The 20,682-nt window shown below is 37.7% G+C and overlaps 2 protein-coding genes across 2 annotated transcripts in view; both read right to left on the bottom strand.

Moving 5' to 3' along the window:
* LOC134840426 (phosphatidylinositol 3-kinase catalytic subunit type 3-like) overlaps positions 1-20,682 on the bottom strand; it is a 513,967-nt gene that overhangs the window by 431,622 nt on the left and 61,663 nt on the right. The gene's annotated exons all lie outside the window — the stretch shown is intronic.
* On the bottom strand, positions 147-20,083 carry LOC134839668 (uncharacterized). The gene is made up of 6 exons (XM_063855291.1): positions 19,891-20,083; positions 19,135-19,209; positions 14,361-14,535; positions 4,254-4,337; positions 806-1,023; positions 147-308 (listed from the first exon to the last, which is right to left on the bottom strand). Exons 1-6 carry the CDS (start codon positions 20,005-20,007, stop codon positions 147-149), a joined length of 831 nt encoding a protein of 276 aa, XP_063711361.1. The 5' UTR covers positions 20,008-20,083.

Below are 20,682 nucleotides of genomic sequence, written 5' to 3'. Positions count from 1 at the left end.
TTCTACTTAGATCTTCGAAGAAGCTTAAGCCATGATTGTAACAAAAAAACTTACAAACTTTGAAAATATTCATGATCTATATGGGGTGTTGTTTATGGTTTAACTTGAAACTCAAGGACAATTTTGCAGAACAATTGCTCATTAATTCAGAAAGCCCCGCCTTTTAGGTCACTCAATTCGTTGACATCTATGTCATTTTTGTGAACTTGACCCGGTCCTTCTGTTAAGAATTCTCTGTTCTGACAAACTGAGGCGGTGCCTGCTTGATGACTTGCATGGAAGCCAACAGTCCACTCCAGCGGATTCTTCTGTAACAGAATGTTCCGATTTATTGCTCAGATTGTTTTTATAGTTCAGACTGTGACAGATTGTTCCGATTTAATGCTCAGATTGTTTTTATTGTTCAGACTGTAACAGAATGTTCCGATTTTTTGCTCAGATTGTTTTTATTGTTCATAATGCGACAGATTGTTCCGATTTATTGCCCAGATTGGTGTTATTGTTCAGACTGTGACAGTGTGACAGGTTGTTCCGACAAAATTTTCACCTCAAAATGGACGGAATATTAATGCTTGGTGTACTTTCGTCTTAATTTTTTTAGGCTTGAGGTAGTTTTTTTGATTTAGACCAGTTTCGATTTTTCATACAACTTTTCAGGTCTTTAAAATTTGCTATCAATTGTATTGAGATTTTGCATTTTGTAGAGATTCCAAAAAAATATTCAAACTCATTTTTTTTAAAACCAATTTAATGAAAAAAATTTCTGCCAAACTTATGAGTTTTTTTGGATGCTTTCAATGCATACCTCTTCTAGCCAATTGTCAGTTCCATAATCATATCGACCTCGACATTTGAGCCCAATACGAATCCAGTCAGAATTGGGTAGGTAGTATTCGATGCCTCCTTTGGTGCAGAGTGATTTCTTCGCTTTGGGAAAGTTCAAATCACCAGCACCGTCAAAATCCTTAGCTGTAAGTGAGAGAACAAACATGAGTCCTTCCTTCTCTCGCAGAAACTTCACGCCTAAGAAAAAAAGACTAGTCGAATAAAAACTATCGAAGTCCTGATTGTTCCAACTGTTCAGGGGTGGATTTAGGGGGAGGGTGGATGCCCCCTCCCTCAGGGATTCGACCCCCTGCCGACCCAAAAGGTCCCCTTTTCTACTATTTTGAAATATCCCGACAAATTGTGACGGAACCTAATAAAAATTTTTAAGTTGCCTTCGGCACCAATATACTCGAATTTTGAGTGGGGAGCGCGCGCGGAAAAAACGCTAGTTTTGATCAAAATTTTTCAAAAAGTGCCTAAAACCTCTTTTTTGGCTTGTTTTTTCAAAACTTTGCCTGCGGCGCAAAAAGTTTGGCTAAAACTGGGACTCTTACTACTTTAGGGAGCTCGAAAAATCAATAGCTCGAAAAATCAACCTAAAAAAATTCAACAAAACTTCCGAACATGTTCGAAAATCCCCCCCCCCTCGAGAAAATCCTAGATCCGCCCCTGCAACTGTTCATCAACTTTTGTTTCAAATAATGGGGGAATTTGACCCCTTTACCACCCAAAGGGGGATCCTTTGATACTATTTTATGACATCCATTTTTGGCTGACATTCCCTGAAGTTTTCCTAAAAGCGTATATACTAACTTTGAAGGCGAGCGTGCGCCAAAAACAACGCTTTGTTTGATCAAAATCTTCCAAAAAGTTTCCATCCGTCTTTTTTGGATGTTTTTATAAAATTTTGCATGCAAAGCAGAAATTTTTGTCGTAATATGGTCTTTATGGTGTTAAAAAGAGCTCGGAAACATATTTGATCGACTTAATACAAGATCACCAAAATTTTCTGCCCCTGTCAAATAGATCTGCCCCTTTCAAATAGAGTTTTCTCACGGAAATGTTCTTACATCATTTGAAAAAACTACCTTTTTAAGTAATATCAAGTTGTAACTAGGAGATTTCTATCGAGTTTCAACAACTAAAAATAACTAAAAATAATAGCTTCAACAAAATATTTTTTGCGCTCCTTTATAAAGATAAGGACTCAATAATTGAGCCATAGTCAGGACAAGCTGACCCGTTCTTTAAAGATCTTATTTATGATGGAAAAAAACCGAACTCAAAAATTCTTGGGTGAAATTGTATCCTGCACCCAAAACTGTTCAGAATGAATAGAAAACTAGTTTATTGGCTGTGTTGACTCTCAAGATGTCTCAAATTTTTTTACTAGGTCCTTTTTTTAAAAAAAAAAAGTGATATAAAATGAGTCTGGTAATGTAAAATTAAAAACAAAAATGCTTTAAATTTCAAATGAATTGATTTTCCGCTCTCTCTTCAAAAGGACGAAACATATTGAGCGTTATATATCGTCTCATTTTCATGCTTCATTCTTTTTGAGCGCAGGAAATCAATACTTTTCAGCGGATATTATAATAAAAATTGCTTTCAAAAACGGCTTGTCAAAAATCAAATTAAAGATCTCAAAAGTTCTAACACCACTCACAAACACTCCGATACTTTCTTGAAAGCTGAAACAGAAAGAATTCGGCAGTAAGTTGTCGAAAACTGATTGTAATCATATTTTTGCAGGAAATACTCGAAAGATCTGGAACGAATCTGCTCAATACCATCGCAACTTGTGTAATTGTTTGCATCCGCTAGCATAGAAGCGTCTAGTGATGTTTCGACTTTTGTGATAAGTGATAAAATAAGTTTTATTGAAATGGTTTTTATTTTGACTAATTTAAGTGATAGAAAAAATAGCTTCAATGAAAATTTTACGCACCTTAATGAAGATATGGACTTACCAATTGAGCCATAGTCGAGCCAATTTGACGCCTGCTACAAAAATAGAGTTTATGATGGTGAAAATTGAACTAAAAAACTCTTGCGTGAAAACTTTTCCTGCACCCAAAAATGTTCGTAATATAAATGAACCTGGTTATTGGTCGTTTTAATTCCCAAAATGTGTAAAATATCATCAATAATTTTTGAGATTGGTCAGTCCAACATATTTCTATGAAAAAATTTTCTACAAAAACTCTTCGAGACCAGTCAAAGTGCAGTGAGATCATTCAGGATTTTGCGCTGATATATGAATAGTTTTTTCTTCTTAACTTAAATTAAACAGACTGCTCGTATCAGCGCGAAGCCCTGAATGTTCCGACTGCCAATAAAAAGTTAAATGTAATAAAGCAAAATGATTTTTTTTAAATTTGAAAATTTTTTATGAAAATTATCCCCCCACACGCCATATAAAGTACAAAAGGATAGATTCCACTCCTTGTAATAAATCAATTATGGCAAACAAGCTTCTTTCAACCAATTTGGAGTGATTTCTAAGACGGATTAACTCTCCGCTTACGCTTTAATAGCTCGAAATATATCGCGCGTAATTGTCCCAAATTGGCCGAAATGGCAATCTTTAAACCCCCATAACTTTAATAAAAATGATCACAGGTGAAATATCTTTTCAAATTTGAGCTCAAGACAACAATACCTTTCGAATGATATAAAAATTTTTTTGTCAAAAATGGCTAGTTAAAAAGTCGAAATTTGACTAAAGAAAAAAAAACCCACCCCAAGCACAAATATTCCGTTACTTTCGTATCGAAAGTCGGAACAATAAAATTTTAGGTAACTGAAATGGTATTTGACCAAAAAAAATTAGTTTGTTTCTTGGTAAGTTAGTAAATACCGGTTCTGTGAAAAATAATATCGACCTGTAACGGCTCTTTGAATCCAAAACCTTGCCAAATGTTTAGTTTTGAATATATTTCAGAAAGCACTCTGATTTTTTTAATCAAAAACTGGTTCTTATTTATTTGGTTGATTATTTATTTTGATGTGGAAAGAATTTTCAATTTCTTCCGTAGTGCTACAACCTTACAAGTAAAAAGCAGAAAAAATTGCCCAAAACGAAAACCAAGATCGAAAAAACCAAACACAGGTTTATTTGCACAACAGCTTGGCACACTGATTTTGTATTTCTCTTAGAAGATTAAATGTAGAAAATTAAGCCAGGAAATCTTTAATAAGCTTGAAGGTATTCTAAACGAGTTGTGTGCTTGTTGCTTTGCCGCCTGAAAACCTATGCAGGTACTGAATATTTCTTACCTTTTCTATCAAAACAGAAAACGATTCAAAACCGAAAAAGTTGTACATTACTTGAAATTATTGCTGTTTTGTGGTGGTATGCCAGAAACGAACTCAATTGACCTAATTCATGTTCGAGATGGAAATCAAGCTTGCTGCTTTCTTACTTGGCCAATCTTGACTGACGCATACACCAAAGTCGTGCACAGAAGTAGTTGCATTCTTAGCTTCTTTCAGAATGAAATCACCACCTGAAAAAAACTACCAAGTTTAACATGTTTTGCGGCTTGTGAGATGATGAGTGTCCAGGTCGAGGTACTCACTGGATCAAGTCAACGTCCTCTCCCCCCCCCCCCCCCCCCAAATAGAGCAAGTGAACATCCTCCTCCCCCCAAATAGAGCAAGTGAATATCCTCCTCCCCCCAAATAGAGCAAGTGAATATCTTCCCCCCAAATAGAGCAAGTGAATACCCTCCTCCCCCCAAATAGAGCAAGTGAATATCCTCCCCCCAAATAGAGCAAGTGAATATCCTCCTCCCCCCAAATAGAGCAAGTGAATATCCTCCTCCCCCCAAATAGAGCAAGTGAATATCCTCCCCCCCAAATAGAGCAAGTGAATATCCTCCTCCCCCCAAATAGAGCAAGTGAATATCCTCCCCCCAAATAGAGCAAGTGAATATCCTCCTCCCCCCAAATAGAGCAAGTGAATATCCTCCTCCCCCCAAATAGAGCAAGTGAATATCCTCCTCCCCCCAAATAGAGCAAGTGAATATCCTCCCCCCAAATAGAGCAAGTGAATATCCTCCTCCCCCCAAATAGAGCAAGTGAATATCCTCCTCCCCCCAAATAGAGCAAGTGAATATCCTCCTCCCCCCAAATAGAGCAAGTGAATATCCTCCCCCCAAATAGAGCAAGTGAATATCCTCCCCCCAAATAGAGCAAGTGAATATCCTCCTCCCCCCAAATAGAGCAAGTGAATATCCTCCTCCCCCCAAATAGAGCAAGTGAATATCCTCCTCCCCCCAAATAGAGCAAGTGAATATCCTCCCCCCAAATAGAGCAAGTGAATATCCTCCTCCCCCCAAATAGAGCAAGTGAATATCCTCCTCCCCCCAAATAGAGCAAGTGAATATCCTCCCCCCCAAATAGAGCAAGTGAATATCCTCCTCCCCCCAAATAGAGCAAGTGAATATCCTCCCCCCAAATAGAGCAAGTGAATATCCTCCTCCCCCCAAATAGAGCAAGTGAATATCCTCCTCCCCCCAAATAGAGCAAGTGAATATCCTCCTCCCCCCAAATAGAGCAAGTGAATATCCTCCCCCCAAATAGAGCAAGTGAATATCCTCCTCCCCCCAAATAGAGCAAGTGAATATCCTCCTCCCCCCAAATAGAGCAAGTGAATATCCTCCTCCCCCCAAATAGAGCAAGTGAATATCCTCCCCCCAAATAGAGCAAGTGAATACCCTCCTCCCCCCAAATAGAGCAAGTGAATACCCTCCTCCCCCCAAATAGAGCAAGTGAATACCCTCCTCCCCCCAAATAGAGCAAGTGAATATCCTCCTCCCAAATAGAGCAAGTGAATACCCTCCTCCCCCCAAATAGAGCAAGTGAATATCCTCCTCCCCCCAAATAGTGCAAGTGAATACCCTCCTCCCCCCAAATAGAGCAAGTGATTATCCTCCCCCCAAATAGAGCAAGTGAATATCCTCCTCCCCCCAAATAGAGCAAGTGAATATCCTCCTCCCCCCAAATAGAGCAAGTGAATATCCTCCCCCCCAAATAGAGCAAGTGAATATCCTCCTCCCCCCAAATAGAGCAAGTGAATATCCTCCCCCCAAATAGAGCAAGTGAATATCCTCCTCCCCCCAAATAGAGCAAGTGAATATCCTCCTCCCCCCAAATAGAGCAAGTGAATATCCTCCTCCCCCCAAATAGAGCAAGTGAATATCCTCCCCCCAAATAGAGCAAGTGAATATCCTCCTCCCCCCAAATAGAGCAAGTGAATATCCTCCTCCCCCCAAATAGAGCAAGTGAATATCCTCCTCCCCCCAAATAGAGCAAGTGAATATCCTCCCCCCAAATAGAGCAAGTGAATACCCTCCTCCCCCCAAATAGAGCAAGTGAATACCCTCCTCCCCCCAAATAGAGCAAGTGAATAGCCTCCTCCCCCTAAATAGAGCAAGTGAATATCCTCCCCCCAAATAGAGCAAGTGAATACCCTCCTCCCCCCAAATAGAGCAAGTGAATATCCTCCTCCCCCCAAATAGTGCAAGTGAATATCCTCCTCCCCCAAAATAGAGCAAGTGAATATCCTCCCCCCAAATAGAGCAAGTGAATATCCTCCTCCCCCCAAATAGAGCAAGTGAATATCCTCCCCCCAAATAGAGCAAGTGAAAATCATCCCCCCAAATAGAGCAAGTGAATATCCTCCTCCCCCCAAATAGAGCAAGTGAACATCCTCCCCCCAAATAGAGCAAGTGAATATCCTCCTCCCCCCAAATAGAGCAAGTGAATATCCTCATCCCAAATAGAGCAAGTGAAAATCCTCCCCCCAAATAGAGCAAGTGAATATCCTCCTCCCCCCAAATAGAGCAAGTGAATATCCTCCCCCCAAATAGAGCAAGTGAATATCCTCCTCCCCCCAAATAGAGCAAGTGAATATCCTCCTCCCCCCAAATAGAGCAAGTGAATATCCTCCCCCCAAATAGAGCAAGTGAATACCCTCCTCCCCCCAAATAGAGCAAGTGAATATCCTCCTCCCCCCAAATAGAGCAAGTGAATAGCCTCCTCCCCCCAAATAGAGCAAGTGAATATCCTCCCCCCAAATAGAGCAAGTGAATACCCTCCTCCCCCCAAATAGAGCAAGTGAATATCCTCCTCCGCCCAAATAGTGCAAGTGAATATCCTCCTCCCCCAAAATAGAGCAAGTGAATATCCTCCCCCCAAATAGAGCAAGTGAATATCCTCCTCCCCCCAAATAGAGCAAGTGAATATCCTCCCCCCAAATAGAGCAAGTGAAAATCCTCCCCCCAAATAGAGCAAGTGAATATACTCCTCCCCCCAAATAGAGCAAGTGAACATCCTCCCCCCAAATAGAGCAAGTGAATATCCTCCTCCCCCCAAATAGAGCAAGTGAATATCCTCACCCCAAATAGAGCAAGTGAAAATCCTCCCCCCAAATAGAGCAAGTGAATATCCTCCTCCCCCCAAATAGAGCAAGTGAATATCCTCCCCCCAAATAGAGCAAGTGAATATCCTCCTCCCCCAAATAGAGCAAGTGAATATCCTCCCCCCAAATAGAGCAAGTGAATATCCTCCCCCCAAATAGAGCAAGTGAATATCCTCCTCCCCCCAAATAGAGCAAGTGAATATCCTCCTCCCCCCAAATAGAGCAAGTGAATATCCTCCTCCCCCCAAATAGAGCAAGTGAATATCCTCCTCCCCCCAAATAGAGCAAGTGAATATCCTCCCCCCAAATAGAGCAAGTGAATACCCTCCTCCCCCCAAATAGAGCAAGTGAATACCCTCCTCCCCCCAAATAGAGCAAGTGAATAGCCTCCTCCCCCTAAATAGAGCAAGTGAATATCCTCCCCCCAAATAGAGCAAGTGAATACCCTCCTCCCCCCAAATAGAGCAAGTGAATATCCTCCTCCCCCCAAATAGTGCAAGTGAATATCCTCCTCCCCCAAAATAGAGCAAGTGAATATCCTCCCCCCAAATAGAGCAAGTGAATATCCTCCTCCCCCCAAATAGAGCAAGTGAATATCCTCCCCCCAAATAGAGCAAGTGAAAATCATCCCCCCAAATAGAGCAAGTGAATATCCTCCTCCCCCCAAATAGAGCAAGTGAACATCCTCCCCCCAAATAGAGCAAGTGAATATCCTCCTCCCCCCAAATAGAGCAAGTGAATATCCTCATCCCAAATAGAGCAAGTGAAAATCCTCCCCCCAAATAGAGCAAGTGAATATCCTCCTACCCCCAAATAGAGCAAGTGAATATCCTCCCCCCAAATAGAGCAAGTGAATATCCTCCTCCCCCCAAATAGAGCAAGTGAATATCCTCCTCCCCCCAAATAGAGCAAGTGAATATCCTCCCCCCAAATAGAGCAAGTGAATACCCTCCTCCCCCCAAATAGAGCAAGTGAATATCCTCCTCCCCCCAAATAGAGCAAGTGAATAGCCTCCTCCCCCCAAATAGAGCAAGTGAATATCCTCCCCCCAAATAGAGCAAGTGAATACCCTCCTCCCCCCAAATAGAGCAAGTGAATATCCTCCTCCGCCCAAATAGTGCAAGTGAATATCCTCCTCCCCCAAAATAGAGCAAGTGAATATCCTCCCCCCAAATAGAGCAAGTGAATATCCTCCTCCCCCCAAATAGAGCAAGTGAATATCCTCCCCCCAAATAGAGCAAGTGAAAATCCTCCCCCCAAATAGAGCAAGTGAATATCCTCCTCCCCCCAAATAGAGCAAGTGAACATCCTCCCCCCAAATAGAGCAAGTGAATATCCTCCTCCCCCCAAATAGAGCAAGTGAATATCCTCACCCCAAATAGAGCAAGTGAAAATCCTCCCCCCAAATAGAGCAAGTGAATATCCTCCTCCCCCCAAATAGAGCAAGTGAATATCCTCCCCCCAAATAGAGCAAGTGAATATCCTCCTCCCCCCAAATAGAGCAAGTGAATATCCTCCCCCCAAATAGAGCAAGTGAATATCCTCCCCCCAAATAGAGCAAGTGAATATCCTCCTCCCCCCAAATAGAGCAAGTGAATATCCTCCCCCCAAATAGAGCAAGTGAATATCCTCCTCCCCCCAAATAGAGCAAGTGAATATCCTCCCCCCAAATAGAGCAAGTGAATATCCTCCCCCCAAATAGAGCAAGTGAATATCCTCCTCCCCCCAAATAGAGCAAGTGAATACCCTCCTCCCCCTAAATAGAGCAAGTGAATATCCTCCCCCCAAATAGAGCAAGTGAATATCCTCCTCCCCCCAAATAGAGCAAGTGAATATCCTCCCTCCAAATAGAGCAAGTGAATATCCTCCTCCCCCCAAATAGAGCAAGTGAATATCCTCCTCCCCCCAAATAGAGCAAGTGAATATCCTCCTCCCCCCAAATAGAGCAAGTGAATATCCTCCCCCCAAATAGAGCAAGTGAATATCCTCCCCCCAAATAGAGCAAGTGAATATCCTCCCCCCAAACAGAGCAAGTGAATATCCTCCACCCAAATAGAGCAAGTGAATATCCTCCCCCCAAATAGAGCAAGTGAATATCCTCCCCCCAAATAGAGCAAGTGAATATCCTCCCCCCAAATAGGGCAAGTGAATATCCTCCTCCCCCCAAATAGAGCAAGTTAAGATCCTCCACCCCAAATAGACCAAGTTAACATCCTCTCCCCCCCAAATACACCAAGTTAACATCCTCCCCTCCCCCCCCCCCAAATAGAGCAAGTTAACATCCTCCCCCCCCCAAATAGACCAAGTTAAGATCCTCCACCACAGCGTTCACTTTAATTTAAATCTACTTAGCGCTGCATGTAAAATGCTCCATTGTGATTGGCTGAAACTTCGAACTCAGGACCAAGTTAACATCCTCCCCCCTCAAAGGATTTGGGGGGGGGGGGGGTGGGGGTGAGGATGTTAACTTGGTTTTACTCACTTTGTGGATTGACCTTTTCGACCAAATTCAGGTATTTTTCAACTTCCTTCATCAAACAAATGTGCTCGACATTTTGATCGACCCAGGCGAAATATGCAAAATATGTTTCGACCGTCTCGACCGAATTGGGGCTTTCATTTAATATGAGTTATCCAGAATTGAAAGTTATAAACTAGACTTTTTGGATAAGTTCTCACGGAAGTCATTTGAACGAGTTTTTTAGAATCATTTGTAATGTAAATACTTTGTAGGGATAAACTACTTTTTGCAAAAAATTTCTGTTTTGTATGAATTTTCTGTTTTTTTTAAAATTTGAATCAAAAACTTAGATACAAAATGATTGATATTTATAGGAAATTTTACCATGATAGTTTACCATGGTAGAACCCGGTATTATGCAAACGGTGAAGTCCCATTTGTACCAAGGTTCATTTGTACCAAAATGAAAAACCGATTTCAATTGTACCAAAATTAATCAAATCGATTTCTGATCGGTCGAATTGTGAGACAACAAATTATTTCAGTAATTTTCTACTGATCAAACAGAAGAAAATTAAACAGCAGAATGGTGACCGCCGCAATCGCGCCAAAGTGTTGCGAGCTTGCCATCAGAAGGTAGATTCTATACAAAACTTAGAGCCAGTTATCGCCGCAAAGCGGCGATGCGCACGTAGCGCCCCATCGGAGACCTTGAACCAAGAGCTGAAAATAGTCGGCTTAGAATTCTTTTGCCAATTGAATGTTTTTGGTACTAACGCGATCGATTTTTTATTTTGGTACAAATGGGTTTGATTTATCATTTTGGTATTTGTGAATACCCGACGATTCATGCTTATCACTACCTTAAAATAGTTACATATCAACATCTCTGTTGACTTTTACTTTTGTTTTCATACTCGCAAACCGGTGGAATCCCTCATACGCGAAGGACCGAATGCGCGAAAGTAAAAATCAGCCAATCAGATTTCAATAACCTAAAATTTGGAAAGAACGTAAACATTTCCAGGGTCTGAATATTGATATTGGCCGAATAGAGAAACGGCAGAAATATGCAAAATTTTCAAATTGTCACTGACCGCCGCCGAATTGGAAATTTTATATTACACGGGTTTCGTTATGAAAGAAGCAATTTATTGCTTCATTTAATTCATTTTAATTGAATGGCAATTGCTTCTTTTTAAAAATTGGTTTTCGACTTTTTTTTCGGTCTTTCGTCCACGAATTTTTTCGCCCATTCGGTTCTTCGCGCATGAGATTCGCCCCCTCGCAAACCCTCCTTTTTCAATACAAAGCAACACTAACAAATATCATAATGAATGGTATATGAGCAGAATGGATCTAAAAGCAGAAAAACAAACAAATTTCAATTTTACAAGCTAATCGGTAAATTAATTATAAGAATTGTCATTAATACCAAGCAAAGGAATATTACCAAGCAAACGAAAAATTTGAGTAATTTAATCAAGATTTTTTTTTAAATTCAACCAAAAAATTAAATGATTTTATACAATTCAAGCATAATTTATTTATTTTCTTGGTTTTTTTACTATTCTAATAACTGTTTTTTCAATTAGTCCGTATAAACTAATAAAAGTTGACATTTTTCTGTTTTTCTGCCCTTGGACCCATTCTGCACTTGTACCATTCTGCTTTTTGACCCGCCTCCCATTTGTTTGCTCGCTTCCCGTATTAATCATGATATTGTAAAAGCTACAGGGGGTGAATATGTCCTTGAAATATCAAATTGGGCGAAACTTTTATCACTAAGAGTTTGAATTTTCCGGCACAGAATCAGCTTTTTCGGCGATTTGGAATTTTTCAGCGGTACCTCGAGATATAAAACTGGAAAGACCCCACGTTTGGTTGAGTTGGCATACTCTGGCCCAGTAGCGTATTTAGGGGGGGGGGACGCCTCCTCTCTCAGGGATTCGACCCTCTGCCGACCCCTTTGTACTATTTTGAGATATCCATTTTTGGTGACAACTGAGTTTAATACTGACCAATGACACAAAAAAACAGGTTGCACATATATTAACTTTTCCAACATTGTCAGACTAGAGACATTTTGGAGGAAATGTTTTCTTAGATAATGATGTAAAAAGTTTGAAAAAAATACACAATTATTGAATCTGTACGGATGGACTGTGCATGCTATAAATCATTTTCTATTAGTTTTGACTTCGGTTCAGTGCAAAAACTATTTAGCGAATAGGAATTTCTTCTGATTCTGATTGGTTGAATATTTTCCATCATTTGGTCCCGCCATTATGAGAATAATTTCTGCAGTTTTTCTTCGATCTTATTTCGCTCGTTTGATTTTTTTTTTGGCTGAAGAGATGCGCTTCTATTTTTTGTGAACAGGGTTCTAACTTTGAGTTTTCAACCAATCAGAATCGGTTATTTTACACGAGTAAATGTTAGATCTTTATTTGGTATATTCGAAGGAAAGCTGTTATTTAAGGCAAATCAATTAGCAGAATGAATAAAAATAGAAGATTCCAAGAAAAGAAACAGAAAAAATTTTTTCGCCATCCAGAATGCAGCAAAATTAGAGTTTTCAATACAAAGTTCTAGTCCTAATTTACTGTATTTTTATTGGGGTGAAGATTCTTGAGAAGAAACCTTAAAGAGGAGAGGGAGAATGATTACGTAGATCTGAAATTTATAATGATTATTTCATCCATTAGCATATATAAATAAAAAACTTGTCTTAGAACAATAAAAATTTTTTGATCTTAGACCATTTCTGCTTTTAAACCATTCTGTTCATTGACTGGCCACCGATATATGCTGTGTTCTCAATGGGTGCCGGACATCAAGCCGACGGGACTTCAAGCCGAATCGTAAAATTAGGGACTTCAAGCCGAATAGTTCCTTATAAACTCGTGAAGTATGAATACCCGGGTTGACCTCCATACACCGAAAATGCTTATCATACAATTCCATACATCAAGTGTGTGGGAAAATGCTTGTCATACAATTTTCATACAATTTCTAAAAATGGTTGAAAACTGGTATAAACTTATTTCTGTGGCTGTTTGATTCTAATAAAACAGTCTGGTGATAAAAAACTGAGGTTTCCGTTTTTTGAAAAAAATGCTTATTTTGATGGCGACACAAAAGTAATTTTGAAAATTTGGCCCAAAAATTTTTTTGTTTTTTTTTCAACCGCAAATCGATTTTCGTACGCAAACAAACATTTTTCGAAAAATAAAAATTTTGCATGCAAAATTTAATATTTTGTATGCATAACGTAGTCCTGGATACGATAAAATTGGCTTTTATTTTCTTTTCACTTGATTTTTTTTTCTTCAAAAACGCTGAAAATTCCTCTTTCTTTTGTATGGGGTGTTAATGTACGCCTTGATCAATGTATGATAATTTGAAAATTCAAAAATTTAAATGTGAAAGACAGCCAAATTCAGGTAGTTTTCTATACATTATAAATGCAAGACCGTCCAACCTTTGGTGCTTTGAGTAACCAAGGTCTTTGTCACTTGTGTTCGGTTGCAACTACAACCGAAAATTTTTCAGAAAATAAATTTAGAAAGAAAAAATCAAAATTTTTGGTTTATGGGAAATCACCTATCATACAATTTTCATAAATGGAAAAATGATTATCATAGAGTTTTCATACAATTTTCTGTACGTATGGAATTGTATGAAATTGTATGACAAGAAGTTTCTCATATATGGAAATTGTATGATAAGAAGTTTTGGTCAACCCGGGTAATTTGAAAATTTTTTTGAAGAATTTCTGAATTTCTGATCTTTCTTCACAAGTTATTGGCGTTTTCATAAAATTTAAGCCTCCAAATGATGTTTCGGAAAGTTGAAAAGTAAAACACGGTTGAAGGAATTTTTCATGTTTATAATTTATGCATTTCAAAAACCGGCTGATGTTTTTAACGGATGCCAATCACAAGTGGTGCATTGTCATGAATAACGTTTATTATGGACTGAACTTGCCAAAATTTTTGAAAAACAACGTTTTACAGATGATAAAATAGTGTTTGGAGGTGCTTGTAAAGTTTTAATTTCGGCTTGAAGTCCCTTCGGCTTAAAGTCTCGTCGGCTTCTTGTCCTAGACCCGTTCTCAATACGTCAATATGTTTTAGATCTCACATATTGTGTGTGTTTTCACCAGCTGATTTAGGGAGGGGGTGAAGGGATTTTGCCCTATTTTACTCTTTTGAGATATTCATTTTTGGCTGAGTGACCCTGAAAATTTTCCAAAAGAGTCTTCGGAGCCAATACATGCTAATTTTGAGGGGAAGCGCACGCCGAAAACGCAGTTGTTTGGTCAAAATTTTCCAAAAAATGCCTAAAAACGCCATTTTTGGCCTGATTTTTTTAAAAATTTGGGTCTTCATAGCCTTATCTTCTAAGAGCGCTCGGAAAAACTATTTGGTATATTTAAAAAAAATGGACAAAATATTCAAACTTTTTGAAAATCTGCATCCGCCAACCCCCCACCCCCCCCCCCCCCCTCGAGCGAAAAAATCCGCCCCTGGGTGTTTTGATTAACGGTAAAGTATCTTCTATTAGTTGTATCTTTTCACAAAATTGTTTCAATTTTTGCAGGATACTTATTCAAGCAAAACATTCGCTTATATTTCTCACCTCTTGATTGAGAATATTCTTCCAAGCATTCGGCAGCTATTCGCTTTTTGGGGTGCAGCTTACGTTTTATCTCTTCATGAGTCTCTTGTTCTTTTTTAGACGGGGGTTTGCGAAGTATTTTGTAAAGAATCTTCAAGAATAGATTATTCGAAGACTGCAGATCAGAAGAAGAAAGCTAAACAAAAGCATTAACTTCAAATATAAAAAGGGTTAAAAAATGTATAAAAATGTATAAATGTAAAAAATATAAAAATTTCAAAAAAATGTATAATTGTTTTGCGCTTCCCAAATAGTCTGTCAAGCAGTAGCGGTTTAGGGAAGAGGGGAGCGGGGGGGGGGGGGGGGGACGCTCATTCCTCAGTCCCCCTTTTGTACTATTTTCAGATATCCATTTTTGGCTGACTGACCTTAAAGTTTTTCTAAGGGCGCCTTCGGCTCCAATCTATAGTAATTTTAGGGGGAGCGCGCGCCGAAAAAAACCAATTGTTCGTCGAAGTGTTCCAAAAAGTGCCCTAAAACGCCTTTTCTGGACTGTTTTTTTTCCAGAAATCATCACCCCCACCTCCCTTCGAGAAATTGCTAGATTCGCGCCTGCTGTCAAGATAAAATGAGTGGAACCAGCTCTAAACTAGTATTTATAAACCAATTATATTTATAACTAACCGATCATATTCCATCTCTAACATTAACACTTATTTGTAAGTGCTGAAACTACTTGTAGTTTCAGCACCAGAGCAATTAAAATAAAATTTTGAATAGTTGTTCTCCTTCTAGATAAACTCCAAGAACTAACTCGCATAAAATAGTATACACTAGATCTATTGAGACTAGGAGTGAAAAGAGTAAGATTAAGATTTATTAGACTAAGAATTTGCACGAATCTATCCGACCGAAACTAAGAAAGCGCGACGAACAGACGGTGTACCTTATCTGAAATTACTCTATGAATATAACCAATAGCTCATAACTCATGAGTTCAACGAAAACCAACATCTTGAATTTTTTTAATTCAAAGAATGGCCATTTTTGTATTTTCTTAGAAAAATTCTGAAATTTTTGAAACGCAAAGAGGATAATTATTAGAATTCAAATGCTTTAGTACGACAGAAAACGGAACAAATTTTTGTATTTGGAGTGCTTTATGCAGTAAACTTAAATTTTCATTTACTGCCATGAAAATTATTTGAAGAAAAAATCCTTCAACAACCTTACTGGTGCTAAACCTACTATCTATACAAAAACGACTGAGAAAACGAACACAAGTCGTTCCTCTCAAAAATCTGCAGTAAATCAAATTTTTTAATAAATAGTTTAATAAAAACAAAATACAAAAATTAGTTAGTACAAAAACCATTGTTACTTCTTAAAATAACTGATTTTTCTCATCCGAGCTTCATCACCCATCGCAAAAGCATTACATCATCCGAATCCTCCAACCCAGCATCCACAACTGAAGAAACCCGAGCCCACCGAGTATTTAAACGAAAACATCCCAAAACCCCAATGCCTCCCAACCTTCGACCTCCTCAAACTTTTTCCGTTCACCCACTTCACACTAACATAAAAGAAATCCTACAAATGTGCTTGCCGTTTTTTCCACAATACCCTTACTATCAAACTACTAACAACGATCAACGAAATGATGTTGGCAAACATGCCTTGTTTCTCACACTTTCATGGACCTCATATTACCATTTCACCAACCCAATATCACTCCCATTATATAATAACCAAGAAGACAATGAATTGTGTCCCACTCGACTACATCACCTAACCACAGCACTTCATGAAAACAATTCACAACTATCGGACTAACCCAAACACTAAATAGGTTTGTTGTAAAAACGTCAAACCAATTTTCCATCATCCACTATGATCACGCTATTTCACGTTATATGGAAGATACCATTTTAGAATACAATACTATCGCTAACACCAAACTAACTGAAATTTTTTAAAATAGAATCTCAATATGTATTTGTCATTAACTGCATGACTAAAAAACATGCTCATATTATATCCACAGCACTTTGCGACACAAAAGTCTACAATTCTCATTTTAATAAGTTTAACCATTTCTCACTAACTTTCAATTTCCTAGCACCAAAAGAACGCGACCTACACTGCTCACATCAAATAAAGTTACGCACAAAACAAACTCAAACGTACACTTATTATAAATTTATCCAACACCACTACACAACTAATACACCATCACGAAACGCACAACATCGATTTCATTTCATTAACTAAATTAAATATACTTCACCCTTCTTCTTAAATTTCACATATTTGCCAACAATGACCCTTAGCAGGATTTTTGCCAACAATGACCCTTAGTAAGTAAAATTAAGTGTTTTTAACTAATACATTCCAAAGACAACTGAGCATTTCTTATAAGTGTTTCACTTTTCATTTTAATTTTCATCACCCAATCATCTTAAACAAATAAAAATAAAAAAAAATTGAAAGTTTTTTTTCTAGAATTTTGAAATTTATTTTAACGAATTGCAGTATATAATCATAAGCAGTAAGATTTACGTCCAAAAACAGTAAATTTATAAGACTGTTCCTCCAAAGCAATAAAATTCCTTTCTACCAAGCAGTAATTTCATTAAATAAAGCTCCCAAAGCAGTAAAATTAATATTTCAATGTAGTAAATTCATAAAAAAGATTGCAGATAAAATAAAGAGTACTAATCTTTATACAAAACGCTTTTTTAAATAAATTTGAGTCAATCACTCGCCCATAAATCACATACTCTTTCCACAATCACACAGGGCGCCCACGAAGAAATGTTTAAATAATGAATTTTAAGTTTCAACTTTCACTGATAACAACTCTAACTAAATTTCACATGTTTTAAACTTTTCTCCAACACGGTTGGAAGGAATTCTATTGTAAACTGAAATGACCAACGCAGCTTACTAACGACACAAAACAACGAACTAAAAGCATGACTAAGAAAGAAAAACCCGCGGTACCCAAATCAGATTAAAACCAGACTAAAACCGGATAAATTGTTTTTTTTTGAAAACCACTTTCAAGTTTTACCACAATCAAATAAAACATAAAAAATCGAAAGACAAAACCCAACCAAAAGATTCTATTTCTGAGAAAAAGACACAAGCAAAACAAAAAAGAGAAAAACAAATATAAAAATTAAACAAAAGGTTGAACACAAAAAAAGACACTACACAAAGAGACCATAAAAAAATACCCCGTTCCTGATCTCACCAACCAGAGGGACGTCTTGAGCATGCTCTATCGCCGGCCTAACCCACCGCGCTACAACTACGCTTTGTGATCCACACTCTATTTTTGCCAAGAGTTGCTCTAGTCTGAGCGACTCCTAAAAAATAACCAAACTAAAGTTAAATGCTTTTGCGATAACAATTAATAACAAATCAGAACTAAAACTTAATTAACAAAAAGTAATTATATATATGAACCATAAATGCAGTATGTTAACATTTCTTAGAGCCCAAGGAACGAGCAGCAGAAGAGATGACAACCCAACTACATTCCATTTTTGTAATTGAAAATCTATTCGCTTTGCTGCCTAAAGTCACTACCCTCAAAAGATTTACAGTATGGACTCAACATCGCAGCAAAGGACAACCTCTAAACCAGACCAATTTCTATCTCGATGTTGACTACACGTACCGATCCTAGTCACATGGCACTTCACACGGAAAAGTCAAACTTCACCATGCACGTAGTCTCGCTCTAAACTTAGCGAAATCAATACATCATTGCATCGATCAGAAGTCTTGACACACTCCCCCAAGACTACCACGATCAACGAGACCCATCTTGAAACACAAATAAAACACTCTTCCTCCTTCAAACACAAACAGCCACATTTATCTTTTCTCCAAGAAGTCAATGCTCGCAACTTCAAAAAGAAACTACATCACCCGTCCTTCTCTACATCAAACAATTAAAAACTAAAAACTCTCTAAGCCCCGGATGGCTGGAACCAGTTCTACACTAGTATTTATAGACTAATTATATTTATGATGGAAAATAACTATAAAATTTTTTTTATAACTAAACAATCAAATTCCATCTCTAACATTTACACTTATTTGTAAGTGCTGAAACTACTTGTAGTTTCAGCACCAGAACAATTAAAATAAAACTTTTAATACAGTTGTTCTCCTTCTAGATAAACACCAAGAACTAACTCGCATAAACCAGTATACACTAGATCTATTGGAACCAAGAGATATAAGAGTAAGATTAAGATCGGTAATAGACTAAGAATTTGCACGAATCTATCCGGCCGAAAATAAGATAGCGTGACGAGCAGACGGTGTACCTTATCTGAATTTACTCTATGAGTATAACCAATTGGTCATAAATTATGATTTCAACAAAAACTAACATCTTGAGTTTTTTAATTTTAAGAATGGCCATTTTTGTATTTTCTTGGAAAAGTTCTGAAATTTTTGAAACGCAATAATAAGGATAATTATAAAAATTCAAATGCTTTTTTTTTCAATAAAAAACCGGAAATATTTCAAACGAGCTATTTTAAGTGTTAATATCTGTATAAAGGTGATAATTCCATTACAACAAGCCTAAAGTTAAAATTTTTACGCAACATAACAATAGATTGTCATTGTTGATTTGAAATTGTTTCCTAATTTGATGTAATTTACGTTATTTTGATGTTTTTTTTTCGACTTCACAATATGGCGGTTTGAAGATGAGGCGGTTTGTTGAATATCCACCCTGTAGAAAGTAAGGGCTTTCAATGAGACTCACCTCTTTGGCTGGGATCATTTCAGTATCGCTCTCATTACTCGAAGTAGCATCGACATCTGATGCGAAATCTGAATTCTGAAATATGTTTCACACTTTAAAAAAAGTCAGCTTTATCGTTATCTAATTCAATTTTTCAAAAAATTTGTTTTGGAGCATTCTTGCAAGATGACCATCTTTTTCTTCAAATACTGGCAAGCAAAATATAGTCTTGCTTGATCTTGCAAGATGATTATCCTTGATTTCAGAAAAAGAAGCCAATTATAATAAATGGTGCATCTAATTATCAAATTTCCTCTGAACTTCTCCGGCATTTTTAGCAACGCCCCCCCTTGTCAACTGCTTGTCAGCCAAATATATTGACGCTGATAGGTTTGTTGGCTTCTAGAAAGATTGTGACGACCGGTCGGCTAAAAATTGGAAATCATAAAAATAACAAACGTAGAAATTCGCCAAAAAAAACTAATAAATATTAAATTCCGGTAAAAATTGAATTCTATTTTGTGTTTTTAAAAGCTCTGAGTTTACTTTTTTACTAACTTCTTAAAATTATTTTGAAAGCCTCGGATAAAAATGTCGAATGACGAATTATATGTAAAATTTATCCCTTGATTATTTCGATTTTTTCCTCATTTTAAGCTTCTGAGTCACTTTTCACTCTGGTATCGAAAAAAACATAAAACTTCTTTTTACTTAGAAAAACTAATTGCTTAATGTATGGCTCAGTACGGATTAAAATGAATGGAAAAGATGTCAAACCAGAAGAGGCGAAGGAACAGGACTCCAAGCCAGACTAGTGTTCGTTTGTTCCCGTGTCGCGCCGTCAAGGACACTCTGACTCCGAGGACTCGTCATCGTTTGACTTCGTGATTCCATGATTAATCGGATATTTATTCCACACCCTCTAGACCGTTACGAAGAGCAAAACTGTTTCTTTTAATTAGCTTTACGCTCAACTAAAATTCAAGTAAATTATAAAATTAGTAACACAAAGTCATGAAAGATGGGTAAACACAAATAGATGTTTTTGAAATTTTGAAATTGGTTTTGAAAGATTAAGAAATTACATGCAAATCAGATTAACGGGACTTTAAACAGAATAACTATACGCAAGTAATTTAAAAACCGAAAAATTAAACTACAAATAGGCGCTTTGACCAAAAATCAATCAATTAAATCAACTCTTAAATGTAATTTTTTCGACCAAATATCTTTCTGCAGAAAAGAATCTTAACTGAGTTATCAAATTAAGCTGGACTTGTTTTAAACTTTTTAAATTCTTATGTAAAACATATGACGACAGATTTGAAGAACACATGAACACAATGCGCGGTTTTCGACTAGCCTGAGACAACCAAACAAAGTTTTCGGTCCGTGGAGCTTAAGTCGTTATAAATACAAAAAGTCATGGGTCTGGTTAACGATGCCCCCCTTTTGCAAAAAAAGGGGGGTAATCGTTACAAGGTATCATAGGGAAAAAGAGCTAACAAAATCCAAAGTCATTTTTCATGAAACCTAAAAACTTGATATTTACTCTGTCTAAGTAACGAA

The sequence above is a fragment of the Symsagittifera roscoffensis genome, chromosome 2 (assembly GCF_963678635.1).
Source record: "Symsagittifera roscoffensis chromosome 2, txSymRosc1.1, whole genome shotgun sequence".
In the NCBI taxonomy this organism is placed as follows: Eukaryota; Metazoa; Xenacoelomorpha; order Acoela; family Convolutidae; genus Symsagittifera; species Symsagittifera roscoffensis.
The sequence above is the reverse complement of the archived record's forward strand: the minus strand, read 5'-3'. Positions and strand labels throughout refer to the sequence as shown.

Excerpts from the sequence above, each read along its gene's own strand:
- LOC134839668 (XM_063855291.1), bottom strand. The coding sequence starts at position 20,007 with ATGGAATCACGAAGTCAAACGATGACGAGTCCTCGGAGTCAGAGTGTC. Across the intron at positions 19,210-19,890 it reads CTGTTCCTTCGCCTCTTCTG|AATTCAGATTTCGCATCAGA; the intron begins GTTTGACATCTT and ends AACATATTTCAG. Across the intron at positions 309-805 it reads CTGACAATTGGCTAGAAGAG|AAGAATCCGCTGGAGTGGAC; the intron begins GTATGCATTGAA and ends ATTCTGTTACAG.